This window comes from Pollicipes pollicipes, unplaced genomic scaffold, assembly GCF_011947565.3.
Source record: "Pollicipes pollicipes isolate AB1234 unplaced genomic scaffold, Ppol_2.1 Scaffold_7231;HRSCAF=8579_pilon_pilon_pilon, whole genome shotgun sequence".
Classification (NCBI taxonomy): domain Eukaryota; kingdom Metazoa; phylum Arthropoda; class Thecostraca; order Pollicipedomorpha; family Pollicipedidae; genus Pollicipes; species Pollicipes pollicipes.
Genome location: NW_023597034.1, coordinates 5,180,936 through 5,202,129, shown reverse-complemented (window position 1 = coordinate 5,202,129; position 21,194 = coordinate 5,180,936). Strand labels below are relative to the sequence as shown.

Below are 21,194 nucleotides of genomic sequence, written 5' to 3'. Positions count from 1 at the left end.
CCACATGTTCAAAACTACGTTGCATAAATTAAATCCCTAATCGATTCTGCCTAATGTTGAACATTTGCAGACAAACATGGCTCTGCCATGTTATACAAATTGTGCAACAACTTCTATGTACCATGTACCTTCGCAGGGTCCTAGTTTCCCTGTATAACCGATATAAAATCCGGACGAAGCTTCTCAGTTCTGTCGGTTTAGAAAGAGTCCCCTGGACCATTGTAAAGTGGAGAGCGCCGTCAACCCATTTTATGCAATCGCCTAGCACAGGATTTCTTCACTTTATTATATACTAAATGCATGCAGATTTTAACGGCCGCTAGCCTCCGCCTTCCACTCCAATAATAGACGAAAAAATAAAAAAATGCTCTAAAAAAATTCGTTCTTTGACAAATGAGCCATATCCGGCGACTTTTGTGGGACCTTTAACTATAAGGGGACGGTTTCTCAACTCTGTGCATCTCCCTTGTCAAGATTCTAACTGCACGCCTGCTAAGCAGGCACCTTGCCATTTACTCAGGGGCTCAGCAGTCCGTAACCACCTCTCCATTGGCTGCGAGGAAAAGCAGGGTGGCCACCCAGTTCGTAGCACATCAACATTGTATTCAACGTGGTGGATAGAGATCTGCCTCTAGGGCTGAAACAGTGCAGAAAGAGCAGAACACATGCACAACCCGACTATCGCACCACCCACTGCCACTTTGCATTGGCCACTAAACCTTTGATCCCGGTACCACAACTCGTCCTGTTCACTGAGGCTTCAACAAAATAAGGAAAATTTTTAAAGCAGCAGTATGTCGCCAAATATCCGTAGAATTCTCGAGGCCAAACGTCTCTAGCAACTTGGAAACAATCACGCTGGATGTTGTATCCCGGAAGTGGTGCGGCGATTCTTGTGGGCTGGAACATGAATAACGGTATGAAAGAAATGGAGAGTAGTTCTAAGCGACCATGTGGTTTTTATGTACTGTCCCATGATGTTTTCACGTAAGGACAGCAAATACCATACAGGAGGCTGGCTGTGGTTGTTCACTGAGAAATATGACACTTTGGCAATTGTGACGCAGTGGAAAAACGATTGTGCTTATGTAATGTAATGAACTGAGACTTTCAATGACTTGAAATATGCATTATTTTTTACTCTGTCAATGTAAAGCTATCAGCTGATGGATGTACATGAAATAACTGGCCTGCGGTCCTTGAATAGAATGATAAAACCTTTGGAGCATTTTGGTGAAAGGCAATATGACATCAAAGATTATATGACAAAATATAAAGATAATATGAAATATCATATGACAAAAATCAAAGCCATAGTGTGACTTTTCGTTGAATTAGCGGGCTAACAGCTCCACCTTCGCATCTGTTTTGGCTAAATAGAGTGTTTCCAGCTTTTTATTGCACCAAAATGTTCTACATCTCCTTCTCATCCCACATGTGTTTTATTAACCACAAATACACGCCATTTCACCAACAGATAATTTATGGTGTGCTGTAGGTTTAAGAGTAGGCTGCCATGGTTGAATAATTCTCAAACCTACAGTGAGGTTTATTTACTTGGCTTAAATTTTGAGCCCATGAAATATCAACACAGCACTGTGGTACCTTATGGGCATAAGCAATGTTCTGGCCATTCCTTTCATGACATGTACTTATGTGTAGGGCTGCCCATTTTTCGTTGTGTATCCAAGCGTTTCTTTGTAAAGTTGACAAAATGGGTTTTGTTTGCATTAAACATTCTCACCTGTTAACCTATAGTATTGTGGTCGTCATATAAACCCAGGCAAATGCAGAGTCATCTTGGTTTTCACATTGTCATACTGGTTGGAGATATTGGATTTCTGTCCGTTTAAATTTCCTGAAACAGCATTTAAAAGCCAGAGAACGCGGAGCAATATACAAGCTTGCTGGCCACGCCGATAATAGTAGCTGGTAGTACGGATACCTTAAATTGTTTTCCGAATGCTTTTATTTCCTTCATAAACCAAAACGGTATGACAGGGCGATGGGCGGCGTTTTTACTCACCCATCAGTTTCTAAGGCAACACGAGGAGGAACGAACACTTGTGAAGGACGAGAGATCCACAACAGATGGCGAATGTTTAAGGGCGCTGGGATCTATGCCTGAAAAATTGCCCCCTGTTCATATGGTTTCGCGTACCAGTTCTCAAGTAATGCTCTGCCCTTCAGCGCCACCTAGTCCTTACCGCGACCGCTGCCACTGATCACAGGTCATGACTGTGAAGTGGAAATAGGGACCGCCCTGAAGCGACCCAAACCCACCCCGCCACGGGCGTTTCGAGTTCCGATCCGCCTACGTGCTGGTTTGGAACCCAGACCCCTTAACCAGCTGGTCTATCGGGATGGACCAATGCAAGAATCGAAGTTCTTACTCTTGAACATTTAGATGATGTTTTAGGACATAATGAGGGAAGAAAAACTGATGCTCTAGTGAAGTCCGTTTTTGCACCAGCTTGAAAGCTGCCCTGAAAAGTTGACAGCTGCCTTAATGCTATGCAACCAAGATCATCAATTTAAATTGATGTACAATGCAAATATTGACATCCTTAAACTGTAACATAACTAAGAATTTTTTGAGAATACCTTCGAATCTGCAGAGAGTCGAATGCATGCCGCATGCGACCACGTGGTGAAGTGCAGCCGAGCAGATATTTTTAAAGGTAAACAAAAAACAATATAATTTGACAACGTGCGTTGTTTATGTCACTGCGGTCCCATGGCACCAATAGTTTCACAAACTCATGACTTCTGCAGTAAATCTCACTCCCATTTTAATACCACCGACGTGGTTCCCCCACCTCGGTATGGTGACGCATGTAGCCTTAACTATTTCGCTCGTAAACTTGCGACATAATAGTTAGACTCGCTAAGGTTTCAAGGGCGTCGAACCCTAGCCCCATCCTCTTTACTGTATCTTAGCTCTCGAATTAGATATGCGTGGCGCGTAAGGAAATGGTCTCACTGATGTCAATGCCAGTAAAATATCGGCGGCGGTTATCTCGAATCAATCTCATTGCGGTTCTGATTCTTTTCCTGCTGTTCTAATCCTTCAACGATCAAGGATATGTTGCGCACAAAATAAAACCACGTACTGAACTATGTCGAATGAAGGTTCATTGCTGCATCAAAACATTACCCTGTCGGCAGACACCGGATGGATTTTGCTGATGGTGGCGGCATTGTCTGGAGCCTGTGTCCCAAATGGTCTGGACCGAACGCTGCTGAAGGCATATCCGACTGATTTGGTCAAGAACCAGGCCATCGTTCCGTTCGTCATGTCCACGCTGATGACACAGGTTTGGCTGGGAGCCAGGGGCGACACCAGGGATGAGGTACGTGCCAGGTAACGAGCTCTGTACACCGTACCACTGACTTAGATTGCACGCGCACCGAAGTACTGTCTCAGATCACCCAGTGCACGTAAATGCTTGGAGCGTGCTGAGAAAGGGGGGCAGTGACAATGAACGAGAGCCTTCAACGGCGATGTGTTAACAAGGATAATTTGTGTGACCTCTGCTTTGCCTACCAGATAGCCTTCCACACCCACGGACGAAAATCGGTTAGTGTAACTTAAGCTACCAATGTGTAATCCAGTGCATATTTCGCTAGATTGCTTTAACAGCTTGTACGGTTGTAACAAGTTACTGTTATTTAGCTTGTCTTCAGTCTTTGACATTGAAACACCTCCATGAACTTGTACATCCGAATACTCTTATATCATCTAGAAGTAAAACTATCGGTGCATGCTGAGCTTGGCACCTTTTGTTTCCGCACATTCTTCAGAAATTGAACCTGAAACTGGTCTGTTTCCACTTCCGAACAACAAAGTAAGATGTAAACCCACGAATGGGTTGGACCACTTAAACAATGGCGTGTTATTATAACCAATTTTTATGAACATGTCAAGCATTCGGGCTTGATCAATGCGTTCTGATGAGTAACAGCCGCACCTTTTAAACCTATAATTGCATTTTGCATGATTCTCTTGCCCCCAGATGACGACGCTGCTTATGGAGATGACAGATAAAGGTGCCGAAGCTGCAGGAGCAGGTGCCGTCCCTGGTGGGGTCACAAGCGTGCTGCCTGGACCCATTCAGCGTATGGCAGATCGTCCCTTCTTTGGCATTGTCTGGAACAAGAAACCAAAGATGAACTTCTTCTCTGGGCACATAGCTTCACCATAAGCGAATGGCTAAGATCATGCACGCTATTCTGAGACAAGGCGTAGGACCCACACTGCATAGCGTTGATCGCATTAAGCATGCTGTGAGTGCAGTTCATGTAACGGCGGCTCCCATCATGGCTGGGTGCGACCGACAAACCTAATGTCACACAATCCGGAATAAATGGGTGGAGGGCTGCGATTCTTTCGTGACGAAGTTCTTCTGTCCTTATGCGTCACCTTACCACTGTTTTTGGGGCAAATATAGGGAATTGCTTGTCACTTGCAGACATTCTCCTAACTCATCGCTTGCGCTGAGCACTTTTCGTCCTCTGCACCACTGTTGAAGAGAATGACACGATCTTTGTGCTTTTTAATCTTGGATTTTCACTGCAGTGTGTTGGCGATCTGTGGTTAACGCAATCCGCACTAACTTGGGTAATCTGGTGCTTTAGAAATATACGCTTCTGCGGAAACGTTGTCTGCTTGTCACATTCTACCACTTCGTGAACGAGTTGGGTTTGAAGGATAGAACGAAAGCAGGTTCGATATACGGAGTACGCGCATTGCTGCATTAGTCGTGGTGCTTCCTGAAGAATTGCAAAGAGAGAAAATTTTACATCTCGAGGAAATGCAGGATGTCTATCCCAGAATGTACTGAAGAATGCACAAACATGCTTGAAAATAGCAGTTTCTGCTCCGCCTTGATGCAGGAATTGCACAAGTTATGTGCGTCGGGAAGCGTTTAGCGGCGTTTTAGGACATTTAAGGGAGAGGTTTCCCGCAGTTTTGGATAGTCGTGGAACACATTATAAAGCTGCGCAGAGTTTCCAACAATTTTGACAATGCATACGAAGACCCACATGGCGCACAGCTAGATTCATGAATGCCGATCTTCATGCCGTCGCCGGTTTTTGCCAGCCAGCCAGTCGTCGGTAGGCGGGGCATGTCCCGCGAGTGCAAGAAGGCAGCGGGCAGCGCGGTGTAGTCTTAATGCGAAACGACCTGTACCGGGCTACCCCTTGTAAAGGACCAATCATGCGTCTTACCCTTGATACGGGACATCTAGGATAGCGCCTCTCTACCTTCTGTCCGACGGGGAAGACTGGTGTTATCAACTTCTGTCAGGCTGAAATTGACAGTCATATCACTTTGGGGGCGCTTTGGAGACATGTTGTAACAATGGTCGATCTAGCCACGTTTAAGGCACAACGCGAGCGCCTGACGGAGGCTGCGGGGCATCGGGGGCACAGGCAGGGGTGAAAAGGCGCCTTTTATGTCACAGACACAATTGTGAACTAACTTGTCACTTAGAGTAAAATGTATCAGAAAAAACAACAGTTTGGTTGGAGTCTGGTTGTTTTCACGATGTGAAAAGCTGACCGGCTTGAGAATGTAGCTGATCGTCAATTTATTTTAGGACGCTTTATGGCTTTCCTAAGGACCTGCCAATGAGGTCGTCGCTGAAAATAACTTTAAAAAAGCCCTGTTGACCTATGAGGCTCGTTTGTGGACACCAGGACTCAAGCATCAGAAGTCAACGGAGGACATAGGAGCGACACAAGTCGAAGATTCATCTTGGGCTTTCTGCTGCCAAGAGAAACAGCGGCTTTGAGGCAAAATGCCGATTGCCGAGCATCGCTGGTGTAGGTCTCCCACACTGCCGGTGGCGCCTCAGACTTAACATTCTGACCGGTGGACAGGCAAGAGATAGCAAGTTTATAGTCGTCATTTTTCTGTACATAGTGCTAATGGAGACTGCTGAGGTGTTGAAAAATGTCTTGTGCATCTGCCGATACCAATGTTGTGTGGGCTTCTTATGAAGTACAGCTCTGCGCCAGTACTGATTAAGCAAAGTTAGTGACGGTCGCGAGCGCTTCCAGCTGATTATACGATGACGTCACGTCAAATGAAAGCTTTCAGGTGCCTGTAGACCCATGTTATCGGTAAAGGTAGAGCCACAGCAATGCAGTTTTGCAAAATGCGTAGAGGTGAATGCGCAGAAAGAAAAATAACGGAGGCTGCTTTCGAAATGCACTTGAACTAGTTTTCTCCACAGATTTGGCCCACTTTCTTATAAGACATAGGGGCAGGGATGTAGTGTTTCAAAATTTCTTTTGGGGCGGCTGGACCCTAAAAATGATGAGTAACGAAAAGCGATGAATGAAAATGATGAACACAAATAGAAAACTGCATCCCTGGTTAGGAGGCACAATTCTGTCCCCCCCCCCCCCCCCACAAACTGAGTAGAAACTATACGCTTCTAGACTGGCTGTGTTAAGCATGCATATATCTAATAATTTTATTAGTTCAGTCGTAAGTCTGCTTCAGTGTTTGATGGGCAGCAAATGATATATAAGTGCAAATACCCTCTCGAAACGAATGCGCTTGACGGTAATAATGCATTGTTTTCAGTTGTCTTCATTTTTGCGGTTTGCCGCAAGTTAGTTATATTGCAACGCTTTCTGACAGATTGGGCTCCAGGTGACAGTTCAGATGGTTTCTAATCTCGTTGATGACAGAAAAAAGCACCTTTTCACCCCTGTTGGTGTGAAACACCTCAAGTCCGCATTCCCCACCTCCTGCGTGTTTTGCAAAACGACATCTCTGCGGCCAAAAATCTACTTATAAACTTGACTTTTCAATCACCTAGAATAACATGAGACACAAATAGACAACTTAGAAAACAATAATTGCATTTGAATCCATGCCTTCATGACCCCCCGCACATGTTAAAACAGCGACCTTCATTGCCAAAGACGAGGTTCATTTCAGCGGCTGGAATGTCTGGATAAGTCCTTCACATGTGTCGTTTATGCATCCTCTGTTGACCTCTGGTGCTACAGATTGGGCATGCACAAAGACCCTCCTAGATCAGCAGGGCTTTCAGACGCTATGTACTTCCATGGATGCCCTCCGTTGTAGATCAGAAGAGCCGAGCTGTGCCATAAAGAAACTGATGATCAGCTACGTCCTTCAAACCGGTGAGCTTCCCACGTCATGTACATAACGAATGGCAGCTTAGACAACGATACATACGACCTCGCCCTGCACTCACTTAACCCAGCTCAGAACTACCTCGCCGGTATTTGAAGCCACTTCCGTCAAATAACACGATTTCCAACGAGGTGCATCGACTGATCACGTGCGATGCAAGATGTTGATGCAAACCACAATTCGGACGAGGGTATGCTGCAATGCTGAACTATTCAAGCATAGGGGAAAATATCCCATGAGTGTGGTTGAAGTGTCCACTAAGAACTACGGACTGCTGTCAGTTCTGTGCTGCTCTGAGCTCCACAAACTCGAGTTCACCTTATGACAGCGCGTTTCTGTTTTCTCGTTTCTGCCCTGCCGACCTATGAGGCTTGTTGTTTGTGGATACCAGGACTTAAGCATCAGAAGTCAACGGAGCGACACACGTCGAAGATTCATCTTGGACCTCCTGCTGCTAAGAGGAACAGCGGCTTTGAGGCAAAATGCCGATTGTTGAGCATCGCTGGCTTAGGTCTCCCACAATGCCGGTCGCGCCTCAGACTTAGCAATTTGACCGGTGGACAGGCAAGAGATAGCAATACTTTAATTGTCACTTTATGGTACATAGTGCTAAATGGAGGCAACTGAGGTGTTGAAAAATGTCTTGTGCATCTGCTGATAGCAATATTGTGTGGGCTTCTTATGATGCACGAACTCTGCGCCAGTAATGAATAAGCAAAGGTAGTTAGTTAGTTCCGTGTTGCGGCAGGCCTGCTCAACATTGATGGATTCGTCCAAAGACGTCTGTTACATATAGAAATCGTGCTCACGAAAGCCAGATGTGAACGGCTCGACGATGCTATCTTTATTGACCTTGCACGGTGCATGGTTAATGGCGTTGCGCATCTCTGAATGACCTTGGAATAGTCTGCGCGAAATGGCTGCACATCGTTGCGGGCGTATAGTTCAGAAACTAGAGGCTTATGGGTCTCAATAAGGGCAGGACTGTGAGCTGCACCAAATGATTTCCAACATGGTGGTTTCACTTCAAATCCCTATACAATTATGTAACACCCACATTGAGATTTTCCGAGGCCATTCCTGAAAGGTTTAGGCACAGTGTTGAGATATTGAGTACTTGGGCTCACATCGCTCTTACACATCCTGTGAATGTTAAAGTTTCTATCGCTGACAGTTAATGATCTATGACCTCTTTCTCGAAGTCATGTCGGTGATATTTTGCTTCAAATCAACAAATAACGCTTATTTTCCTAAGAATATGCGCTCCACATAGCGTTTCCAAAACTTCTTCCTTTTTGTGTCACTTCGAATGCCACAGTTATTGTTGCAGTGTTTTTCTAAGGAAAGTTTTTTCCACGGATTGTGAATCAATCCGCGAGTCGGGTTGGCAGGGGTGGTAAGTGTACTTTTTGTCACCGACCAAATTTTTGGAGCAAACATTGTCGCCAGTAGCGTAATACGATATCATATGACAAATTGGTCATTTAGTCCATGCTCAGTACCGTGACCAGTAATCAGGCTATCACAGAAAGCATATTTCATCACTGCCGCTTTCAATGTCGTGGACATAGTCGAAACGTTCAGTCATACACTGCCCTTGAACAAATGTCAGGATAAGTGGCGCTGCTAGGAAAGCAGGCACACCTGCCCTAGACTAATCAGATAGCCCAGTCACAACATGAGTTCTCTTCCACCCTCGGGACTTGCCGGGGCCTCACGTTTAAACTCAATCTACGGCTGGGTTTGCTTTTCTCAACCGCGAAAAAAGAACAACGGAGGATCTCGATAGCCAGGGCTGCAGAATGCATGGTAGATTCCGAATCAGTAGCAAGCGTCACTAGGAATGACGTCAGAAATGAGAGCATTCACGAGGCCATGCCTGCTTATGAAAATCACGTTTGCACCTGCAGCCCTATCTCAACCGTCATCAAACTATCCACCATACCTTAGGCATGCTTCAAGCATGGTGCGACATGCTTTGACTGGTGGGCGCCTTGCGCAGTGCCCCAAGAAGTAAATTGCGTAAAACTTTAACAACAACTTCACATCAGGCGGCTAGCTCGTTCTCAACAAGTTACTAGCCCTGGCAGGAGGGGTGAGGGTGGGCGATGCGACCCCCCCCCCCCCCTATGGTTTTCTGAGGACACCAATGCGGCATATTGTGCAGTCTTATTCAAGTCTTTGCTTGCCTCTGGGGCATCCATTGTTCATACGTTGACACCATAAAAGTGCCCCTGGCAATTCTGGTTTTAGAGAAGCGATGTTTTTGACGACCATTACAAGACGATTCACGGCCGGCGGGTGGCAAGCGATGGTTCTGACCAGAAATTACTACCAACACATGGATGAGGACTGGACCAGATTTTTAGATCGGTTAGCTTAGACGGATTGAAAGGATTGAAAACTAATCAAATACAAATCATCATTTAATAGTCCCTGGAATGCTCAATGATGCACACTGAACAGCGCGGCAGCTCAGGGGGTGAGGAACAGCGCCCCGCTCAGGGCGAAAAACGCTGATGTCACTGACGTTTATCCCGAGGTACCCGAGATGTGCCGGGCCCAAGCCAATAAAACTGACATCACGACAAATGGCCTTCTTTAATGGCTCTTGCCCAGCCACGAGGCAGCATGTGAGAAACGGTGCCTGGTGTTCTCTGTACAGAGAACACGGCGAACATAGAATGATAGGCGTGAACGTCGTGTACGCAGTAGGGTAAGGGGAAAATATAAAACCAAGCTATCCGGGACCAAAACGCGCTTGCATTCATGTTTATAAACCAGAAGTCGCGACCAAAAGTGCCATTTAAATACTTAAGATTGGGCGCATGGTAATTTTCAAGCACAAAAACAACCGTCAAGCGTTAAAATCTGAACTGATAAAAGCTCTGAGCAGAGCAAGATAACGGTGAGTGATGTGAATCGAAGTCATTTTTCAGCAGTCGGCGCCGGGGGATTACAAACGACGCCTGACTGCTGTGTGCATTTTATTGCCGACCATCAAAGAGCGTCACGCACATAGATATTGCCAGCTCCATTATAATCTTAATCCTCGCCAACACCGATCGCGAATATTGTCGATACGCTCGTCCTGAAAAGGAGAACAGCGCCCCGCTCAGAGCAGCTGACCGGAGCTTGCCGTCGCTCCGATCAGGACCAGCTGACCGGAGCTTGCCGTCGCTCCGATCAGGACCAGCTGGCCGGAGCCTGCTGTTTCTCCGCTCAGGGCCAGCTGACCGGAGCTGCCGTCGCTCCGCTCAGGGCCAGCTGGCCGGAGCTTGCCGTCGCTCCGCTCAGGACCAGCTGACCGGAGCTTGCCGTCGCTCCGATCAGGACCAGCTGGCCGGAGCCTGCTGTTTCTCCGCTCAGGGCCAGCTGGCCGGAGCCTGCCGTTTCTCCACTCAGGGCCAGCTGGCCGGAGCCTGCCGTTTCTCCACTCAGGGCCAGCTGGCCGGAGCCTGCCGTCGCTCCGCTCAGGACCAGCTGACCGGAGCCTGCCGTCGCTCCGCTCAGAGACTGCCGTCGCCGTGACAACACAGCCATAAGGTAATGGACTCAATACTGTAATCGCATGCAGCCTTCCTCAACGACATGCCGAATTTAGCCAGGCGACGGAACCATCCCAGACGCCGAAAAGCGATGTTCCTCGCGCAGTTTTCCTGGCGCCGCTTCCACCAAGGAGCTACAGGAATGAGGTAGGATAACACTGCCGGAACACAGGGAAGCGCTGGTTGGCATCAGCAAAGACATTCATACTAGATAGGGCAAGTGAATAGAGTGGTCCACTTGCTGGCAAGTAAAGCCGGGCGCCACGTTGGTAAATACGAGAAGAATAGACTGGCACAGACGGCACTATCGCGGGGCATGTGGCGAGGTCGTTGTGTAATATCCGTAGAAGCAAGAATTAAAGGTCGAACCGATTTTGAAGGTCTCTACGAGATTAAGCCAAACGTCAACGATCCTGAAGCATTTATGCCTTGTATTTCACTGTTCAATGGATTATCCGCATGGAGAAATCCCCTGCGCCGACCCCTACGACCGCTGCCTCTGCGCACGGTCCGCAGTGCTCACACCGAGCGATGGTGAAGCCGCTATCTCCCTGTCTACCTGACGCTGCTGAGCTCGCGGGAGTCGGCTGCAGTCGCATCCGATGTGTACGGACGACATCCGCTCGGAAAGCCTGAGGAGCGTGGGCCCTCGCCTGATGACGGCCGCGGCCCCTCCGCTCGTCCGCATGGTTCCGCCGCGCTCACGCCAAGCATCGGTGGGACTACCGTTCTACCTGGCGTTCGTATGGCAAGGGCGCAGGGTTCACCCGCTGTTCACCCGTGTAGGGTTCACCCGCAACCGCGCCTATAGAAACAATGGACCTACCTTACATAGCTCACCTAATAGTGAAGTACTATGTAACCAGCCGGACCAGGCCTTCAATGGGGCGAGGCTTTTTCAAAGACATCTGGATATGGACCGTCAGCAACAAAATGCGAAATATCATTGGGACAGTGAACAGAATACATTACGAGGATATGATTCACCATAAATGAGACATTTACCGCGTGTTATTCCCAATTCAACGGTCTGAAGCTATGTCACAGTTGTGTTTTACCAGCCCTGCTATTCCAGCTATGCCATATATTTATATCAGCTATGTCACAGCGCTCCGCTTACATTCCGTTCAAAATGATGAACCGGGTCCATCTTTCCAATGCCGTCCGATCCTACCGAACGGGGCGAGTTTCCGTCTTATTGTCGCGGCCAGGTTCAACCACAAACGTGATAAAACCCGAGCGTAGACCCTTCGGCTGTCATGCTTTTTCCCATATTCCGAGCCTGTTCTTTTCACGATCCAGTCATGTTGCGCTCGTACACAATCCTGACGTGAACCTGCCTTCAGTGTTCCATAGTTTTTGGTCGACACAAGATCAAAAACTGGTTTTGAGATGGCCAACAAACCCACTTTTCTCACGACATCCATTCCTTTTCGGCAGCGACTAGTGGAAAATTCATATTAGATTGCTTTGAGCACGCGCACTCACAATCTCTAGAACCTAATGCACCGATACCCGTCGTGCGGTTTCTGTCAACCCGAACGGCGTTAGTTGCTGGAACTAACACCAGGTGGTGGACGCCGAGCGCGCGCGGCAACCACGTGCCGTGACATAACGATTCTGAAAGCTTATTGAAATTCATTCGTACCATTCAGAGATAAGATTGAGGCGCATATGCCACCTTGAGCACTTTGAGGTCCATCCGCTGAACCGATTAACTGCTACAGCAACATGAATAACAGATGCAACCATCACGGCGTAAGTTCGTTGTGAGATAAATGCTAATCCCACCTGAAAAGCGTTTGAAAATTTAGCTGGTAAAACATAAGACCTAGAACACTTTCCGCAAGGACAGGATCATTTCATAAACATTCCAAGGTACTTCTTCCCGATTAGTGGTCGGTTGTGCCCCCCTCCCATTGTTCGCCGTTCATTCACTTGCTGCGTAGTTCCTTAATTTCTTGACAGGCAGATTACAAGCAAAATTGCGTGATCTGCAGTTTTTGATTTGTGTTTGCGTTAAAAAAGGTGAAACAAATAAATATCGGTTGGATAACCGTAAAATGAAATATAAACGACAAAATTCGTGGTTCCGCAAAGTCAAGTGAACCCAATCCTGTGCTTTGAGGGAAAGGGAGAGCCCCCTACCAGTAAGGGCCCTCACGCCTCGCATCCGCCTCACCAAGGCTCTAGCGGCGTCACTGTCACCTGGGTAGTTAGAATATCCACTGCTCCCCCACAGGCGTGTTGCCTGCCCAGAAAATCAAACGGCGTTTGAGAGCCGTGGTCAATCTCACCCGGCAATCATTAAGCTGACAACGGTCACGTGACCGATGGCGTCACAGACGACGACAAGCTCTATAAACTTCACAGGAATCTACAAAAGAACTTCAGGATTGCTAGGGTGAGTAGTGTTGGTCGTTTAAAATACCTGTGATTGGCACCAGAACCAAAAAGTTTTTGCACGCTAGAGAGTTAACGAAGCTTAGACCACTGTCGCATCATGGGATGTTTTGACAAAGTTATACCATTTTATTACATGGCTCTCTAATTTGTGGTTGGTCGATAATTGCACCATGCCCATGGCAGTGGTTGGTTTAGAAATCTATAAATACGGACATTTATTGCCCACAACCAGCTAAGATGACGTGGTTTTGTTAGATGCTTTTACCATTCGTTGCTCGCGTAAGATGCATATAGCAGTGGTTGATTCCAAAATCTGTAAATATGCACATTTATTTTTAACAACTAAGCTTCGGAAACATATAGGCTTTTCACGTACAATATTACCTGGCATGACCTCTGTTAGTAACTTTGTGGAACCATGTGAGCGATGACGGACCCTGAGTTGCATTCAATCAAGGCAGTATTTGAGTCACGGCTATGTCGATTAAAACAGGAAAGGAAGGCGTGAAGTTCTGTTTGTGGGATGGATGCTCTCATTGATGACCTCATAATGACGTTCCCAGCCCAGCATAAAAGAGTTCTCCAAATCGTGTGAAATAAACCAAATGATACGTGCTGACAACTTGGCAGACTCAGAACGGCTCGGAAGTTGTTCCAGAAATTTGCTGAAGCCCCCTCGTCCACCCCCACACCACCCAGTGGCGCTTGAGGTTAAAACATGAATATGACTCACGTATATTTGTTCCGACTCTCCTCATAGGCCTCTTTTCAAATCTGTTTGCGTGAATTATGTTTAAAGTGCAAGCTATTCCAGCTTTTTGTTACCATATGAGGCGTCACCAAATCGCCTGTTGCATATCACCCGGCGACTAGACGGTACCGCGGCGCTGCGGCACACTACCATCTGAGTCACACATGTCATACAAAGGCCGCGTGACGCCACCGTCTGGTCATCGGCAGTCCCCCGTGCACAGCGACCACCCGGGTCGCTGACAGTTGGGCCGCAAACGTCAGCTGACCCTCTGTGGAGCCTGAGCCCCACCGAGCGGACTTGTGCAGCTCGTTGGCTGTTGCTCCTGTCATTTTGTGAATGATCGGCTAACGGACATCAACCAACGTATTTACGGCAATCTTCATCGGCAGGTCATCGCCTTCGGATCATGTTGCGTCCAAAGCAAGGTAGGTTCGAACCGATATTCTGTGTTTTCAGGTTCTGTGTGCCCTTAAACCCTCTCTCTGATAGAGGAGTTGGTGCAACCTCCCTTCCCACGGTGTTATGAGGATACCTCTCTCACATGTTGTGCAATCGAGCCTGGATTTCAGAAGCCTATGGGGTATTTGATGCGCATGCTTTATTTGCCTGGTTTCAGAGCATCGGCGTTCTTTTAGGAAGATGCACGGCAATCTATCGCCGGTGCGGGCGGCGGGCTGCAACCGACGATGTCGCAGAACGCGCGCGGTGGGCCGACATTGCTGCATTAACCGAGCCATATGTGCTAAATGCACCCAATAGTTAGGTACAATTATCACTGTTGTAACCAAGATTGAGCATGAAACACGCCTGTTCGTCTTTGGTTTAGCTCCAAATCATGGCCTCAAAGGAATGATGTAAAGCTGAAAAAGTGCGCTTTTCCGAAAAGTTCGACCTTTGACCTGCCATCATGCGATCAGTTATTCACTTAACAACATAAACGTAGTTTTAATCACGAGGCCTTGTTGATGTTAACACTCGGGTGCTTTCCGCCCAGCTCTATCTATTTTAGTTTGGAAAAGCCTGAGATCACATCAAACCCCCTTCCAGTCCGCGTTTTGAAAAACGGCGAATCATGGCGTGGGCTCAAGCGCATCTGAGAGGGGTTTTTTTGTGCGTGTGATTGTTCAATTTTAAAGTTCAAAGCAGGTCACATGGCTGACTGTCCTTCCTAGCAGCATTATAAAATCTCTTATTAGTATTTGCAAAGCGAGCGTCGGTCAAGTGCGTTTGTAATGTTAAAGGGGGTTTTCCACATTTGTATGAGGGTTTGAACTGAAATAGCCATCTTGAGGATCATTTGATGAGTTTACAGCCCTATCCTTGTTAAGACCTAAGACTCTCTAGTTTCCGCAAAGATGTGCAGGCTTCTTGGTGCAGGCTATTTCAGGGTTGCCCAGGCAACCATAACGCAATAATAACGTCGCTGAAATGCTGCCATTCTATTGACCATGCGGCGACCAAAGCCAGTGAAGATGTAGGTATCACGTCCTTTATATCCAGCGTTCGTGAGCGCGATTTCCAGATATACCGGCCGTCCATTAATTCCCAATGTAGTGTAAGGCACGATGACGTGACCAAACAAATGACACTTTGTCATCAAACAATGATGCATTGAGTAGCATAGTTGCTAAAAAGAGAAACTGTGTGGTCCAGAGCAGTTTTTTTCTCTTAAAAGTATGGCAATAGTTATAAGTAAGTTTATTTAATCATATCTGATGTTTGCCTTAAGATCTTCAAATGTGAAACATTCCATTTAACAGCAGTTTGAAACGTCGAGTATTGACAATGTAACCATCATTGCCTTCTGGCATAGTAGAAGTTGATAACGCAGCGTAAGATCTGTAAAATTACCACGCTGAAAATGCAGGAGCAAACAATTATCTTACCTCTGTTTTTATTTTCAGGTTCATCATGGGTGCTGCTGTTTTTCGTTGTGTTGGCTGAAGCAGGTGTCCCTTCTAACCTGGACTTAAAGCTGCTGAAGGAAGTGACGTCCGATCTGAGAAAAAACCAAGCCATCGCCCCGTTCGTCATGTCCTCGCTGATGACTCAGGTCTGGCTAGGAGCCAGGGGCGGCACCAAAAACGAGGTACGCTGCTGGGAATGCGCACTCTGCACTTGTAGATTTTTGCAAAGACCATAAACAACGCAACGTGATGGAAAACGTACCACAGTCAGGATTCTGGTTTCATTCAGTTATGATAATTGGCGGCTCTTGTGTTCTCGCTGGCCTAGTCTCGCTCCTATGACCGTCGATTGATCTATTATCGTTAAGTACGATGGAAACACGTTGTAGGTATCATTTAACTTCCATGCCATGAAGCTTAAACCGCAAAAATTTGTTTTGTAGCCTTTTAACCATATATTTTAATTGGTTAGCAATTTCTACCTCAAAACTATTAATAAGAGAGAAAAAATAAAGCAACAAAAATGCGTGACCAGTTCACACGTAGTGTGTAATACGCTAAAGAGCTACACATCAGTTCTGAGATTCCGATTAGCATCTGCGTCCCATATGCCTGCAGATGACCCCAGTACTGGGACTGAGCGGGCCCAGCGACAGGTCTTTCCTGCCGGCCTACATGTCTGCCATCGACGAGCTCTCCAGCGGCTCCAGGGACGTCACCACCGCCGTCTTCAACCGCATCTACCTCCGCAACGGCCTCACCTTCAAGCTCACCTTCATGGCTCTCCTGCGGCAGTACTACGGCGCTGACATCAAGACGTTCTCCTCGGAGGCGCGGGCGGCGGCCCAAATCAATGCCGATGTGGCCAGGGTGACCGCAAACCGCATCACGGACCTCATCTCCGCTCAGGCACTGCGCGAATCGGGGCTGGTGCTGGTGAGTGCACTTTATTTTAAGGGCCAATGGCTGAAGACGTTTAAGCGAACAGTCAAAGGCCCGTTTTTGACCGATGCCGGTGAGAAGCAGGTCGATATGATGAACCAGTACACGGTGCTGCCCTACATCAAGAAAAAGACGTTTGATGCCATACCGCTGCCGTACAAGGATGAAGACTATGTCATGTTACTTCTTCGTCCCCTGACGCGTGATATGGCTGCTGTCAGACGTCTGCGCAATTCTCTGGGCTACCTGGATATCGCTGATATCATGCGACAGCTCAACAGGCGGCAGCGTGTCCGTGTTGGCATGCCTCGCTTCAAGATCACGGCGGACTATTCGCTGAAACGCACCATGAAACGTCTAGGGATCAAGAAAATATTCCTCCCTTGGGCCGATTTCGGGAACATCAGTGACGAGAGGCTGGAAGTCAGCGAGATCGTACACAAGGTATTCATCGAAGTTACGAAGGAAGGCACCGAGGCCGCCGGGGCAGGGGCCGTGGTCTTCAGACGCAGGAGCAGTGCGGTACGGCGGACGCCGCGTATTGTCCGTTTCACTTTGGATCGACCGTTCTTTGCAGTTCTATGGCACAAAAAGCACAAGATCAACCTATTTTCGGCATACGTTGCCTCGGCCGTAGGCCTGTCACATGCGAGAGGAACGTCACTCCCCCACAGTCGTGGTACAGCATGGCTGATCGGACCGTCCGGCCAATCACGGGGGCGAAAAACGCTGACGTCACTAAGGTTAACCCGAGGTGCCCGATCTGTGCCGGGCCCAAGCCAATAAAACTGACATCACGACAAATGGCCTTCTGTAATGGCTCTTGTCCAGCCACGAGGCAGCAGGCGAGAAACGGTGGCTGGTGTTCTTGTGCAGAGAACACAGCGGACATGGAATGAGGGGCGTGAACGTCGTGTACGCAGTAGGGTAAGGCGAAATATTTAAAATCAAGGCATCCGGGATCAAAACGCGCTTGCATTCATGTTTATAAACTAGGAGTCGCGACCAAAAGTACCATTGAAATACTTAAGATTGGGCGCATGGGAAATTTTTAAGCACAAAAACAGCCCGTCAAGCGTAAAAATCCTGAACTGATAGAGGCTCTGGGCAGAGGAAGATAACGGTGGGTGCTGTGAATCTCAGTCATTTTTCGGCAGTCGGCGCCGGGGGATTACAAATGACGCTAAAAAAAAAAAAAAAGACTGCGGGTGGTTTTATTGCCGCCATCGCAGAGCGTCACGCAACATTCGATCATTGGCCTCTCCTTATAATCTTACCCTCCACCAGCACCGATCGTGAATATTGTCCGATTGCTCGTCTGAAACAGGTGTCACTGCAGTGCATTGTAACCGCACAACAATCACTTACTCGCAGACATTCACCGAAACCGTCCTTAACGCTCACGGTTCATTATAGTTCGTCATAACACGTATTCTTCCTTGTTTCCATCACTGGCGAATCGGTTCTGATTTGGGCTTCAGGCAGTATCAGCGTACAACGCCAAGTGTGTCCCACCTTTTGTCTGCTGCCTGGCTCACCTTCTTTACCTATCTTGCGATCCTCTGTGCATGACGGGGGACTCGATAAGGTCCACCGGGCCTCCGTAGTAGCAGCGATTTCCATAGTCGGTGATGGCCCATTTGCATTTTTCCGAATAAGGATTTACTGGTACTACTCCGCATTGTCACATTTGTCAGGAGTGATGAACCGCCTTTTGCCATTAGATCCTTGCTCCTGGCATCTTTTCTTGCGGCGTCTCCTGATCCAGCCCGGATTAGCTTTGAGGCCCCAACATCGTGGGGAAGAGCACTGAGGGCACGAGCACTCTTATCTTATCAAACTGTTAAAATCACATCGTCTGTGTGAGAAATACCAGATCGCCGCTTTATTGTGTACCTCAGGGCTTCAAAGCTGCCCTGTGCGGGATGTGCGCCCCCGCCCTCGCTGCCTTTCGAGCTCTGCGTCTGACTGGATGCCGGGGGGCGTCACGTGACTGCGGGTCTCTCGATTCACCGGGGGTCAAGGGTCGGCAGCTGAGGCGGAGGCAGGGGCCCGACGTTCGCAAATGCCAGTCGGTTTTTGGATGAGTCCGTGCAAATGCATCGCTACGTTCTCTTACAAATGCTGCAACAAAAACTGCTGTTGCTTCTCACTGGTGCGTCAGGTCCGGGACATATAGTGAAGTCAGTGGTGTGTGTATGGGTGTGTGGGGGGGGGGGGCAAAGGTGTGGAAGAGGCGGGGAAGGGGTAGGGATGATCCGACCGTCTGTGAAGGGTGACATTTCAGCTGTCAGGACGGGGCCGGGCCGGCTGACTCCGACCGATGTTGCCCAGTTCCCCCTCCCCCTCTCCCTCCTCTCCGAAGGAGTGGCGCCATTCAGCCTTCCATTGCAGACACGCTTGGGCAGGGACGAGTGTCAACTGCGTGGTTCGCCCCTTCGGATCATCGCTGGTGTGATGTTTGTCTGCACCGCGCCGTTCCCCAGGAAACGAGACAGTACATTGTGGTCGCGCAAGCTGTCTCTCTCATGCATCCTTAGTTTTACCAATGGACTTATTCAAAACGCAATGTTTCTCGCCTTTTGTGATTCTACTCGGTGTCTTGAACCTTCGGGTGTCTTAGCCCGAAAGACATTACCTGGGAGAAGCACGGCCGTGGAGCGACACGGAAGAGTCGTGGTTTCATTACGAGCCACTCGTGGTAAGCCCATGGGCGCGAAACCATATTTACTACACCTCATCATGCACTCCATTTTGCTGGAATGACAAAAAGAAGTTGGATGCTCTAAGGTGGCGCAGGGAGTGTCACACTGCACAGTCAATAGGTTTTGTTCTGCCACAAAATTATCTTACTTCCAAATACTGCGAGGGTCAAATTGGTCGCGTGTATTTTTCCAAATCACTCGCTATACCCAAATACGTACAACCGAGTGTCAGCAAAGGCAATACAAGAATGGCAAAAAAAGCATTATCCGTACCTGGAATGTCTCCATAGCGAGCGCAGTGAGGCTATTTTTCACTACAATCACGTAGTTAGGTTATTTTACACGCCATTCTTTTTGTACGAAGATGATCAACATAATGAACGTTGTAATGCTAATGTCAAGGACTCATGTGGCCGCCAAATGACCACAACACTTCCTTCCAATCTTAGGCTATTTTAAAAATGATTGGAAGACCTTGAATATATTTGCAACTGTCTATTCGTTTAGCCAGTCGTATAAATGATGTCCGCCAAGCACTTCAGTCAGGCTCGTGCATTTCCTGAACTAGGTACACCACGCTAAATACCACTGCCTCAACGATCGCCTTTGTGCTAGCAAGGCAAATAGCCCCGTACGTGAAGCTAGTTTTGTAGGATATCATTGGCCCCGTCAGCTGGTGACACCTGCTCCCTCCCCCCCCCCCCCCCCCTGAGCACTCCGTTTTGACGCTGCCCTTTGGAGTTGACTCTGACAGTTCTCTGACTCTGACTCTGACAGTTCTCGCTAGCACCGACATGCAAGCTGTGCTCTGCTGTACATTATCTCTGGTTCTGGGTTCGTGGCTCCCTGTTATCAGCGTCAAAATTTGAAAGCATTGTACAGAATGTCTTACTAATTAGTCATTAAAAATCTTGCATGCAAGTCGTTGAGTGCATTTTGGGATAAAACGTGCGCAAAGAAAACAGAACAGCAATAGTCTTATTTCTCGTATAAAACCAGGGGAATGGAAATAAAGATGCGTTCATATTTCAGCAACATGCATTTATCGAAACTAAATAAGAGTGTATCCAGAACTGCCTGCGGATGATGCCATTCAATATCCAGGTTTCCTTGAAAGCAGTGTCCAGCAGGTTTTCCAGTTTACCAGCATTCAGGGGATAAAACAAGGAGCAATGCTAGTCATTTATACGATACAATGCTTATCTATAGGGAATTATAACACGAAAAAATACGCGTACAATTTAAAGTAAACAGGCATCACGCATCATGCTTCATTCAAACATACAAGCCAGTTCGATTTAACAGGTATCACACATCGTGCATCAGTTAAGCATGCGCACGAGTTTGATCAAACAGGCATCGCGCATCATGCGCCATGCATCACTTGCACATCTAAACATCTAACATGCATCACACAACAAGGCACATATCACGCTCGCATAATCGGCCGTGATGAGTCCTATGCGTCAAGGTTTTGTCGCCGATTTTTATGAGAATTACTTTACTTATTTTCGTATCTAGATGGTCTTGTGCTCTCTAGCTGAAATTCAGCTCTAAAAGGGGCCTAGGGTCCCTACCTGCCCTGGATTTCAACTTAGCGTGTTTTGCCAAAAAGAAAGGTCACCGAGAGGTGTATCCCTTGGTTTGTTTTAGCGTCTCGCGGATGTTTGTCATATCTCAAACGAATGGGGCGCGTGGACTGCCGACATAGACTATGCGCCTTTTACGTTTTTTCACAGATATTTTACTTAA

At 47.7% G+C, this 21,194-nt stretch overlaps 1 protein-coding gene and 1 long non-coding RNA gene across 2 annotated transcripts; both read left to right on the top strand.

The window, feature by feature from the left end:
- Positions 1-855: 855 nt before the first annotated feature.
- On the top strand, positions 856-4,351 carry LOC119109461 (uncharacterized). The gene is made up of 3 exons (XR_005095418.1): positions 856-917; positions 3,169-3,317; positions 4,017-4,351. It is a non-coding gene; the product is annotated as an uncharacterized LOC119109461 (long non-coding RNA).
- A 9,789-nt stretch (positions 4,352-14,140) lies between these two features.
- LOC119109457 (serpin B8) lies at positions 14,141-17,535 on the top strand. Its single transcript, XM_037233082.1, has 3 exons — positions 14,141-14,313; positions 15,793-15,977; positions 16,414-17,535. Exons 1-3 carry the CDS (start codon positions 14,295-14,297, stop codon positions 17,521-17,523), a joined length of 1,314 nt encoding a protein of 437 aa, XP_037088977.1. The 5' UTR covers positions 14,141-14,294; the 3' UTR covers positions 17,524-17,535.
- The last annotated feature ends 3,659 nt before the right edge of the window (positions 17,536-21,194 follow it).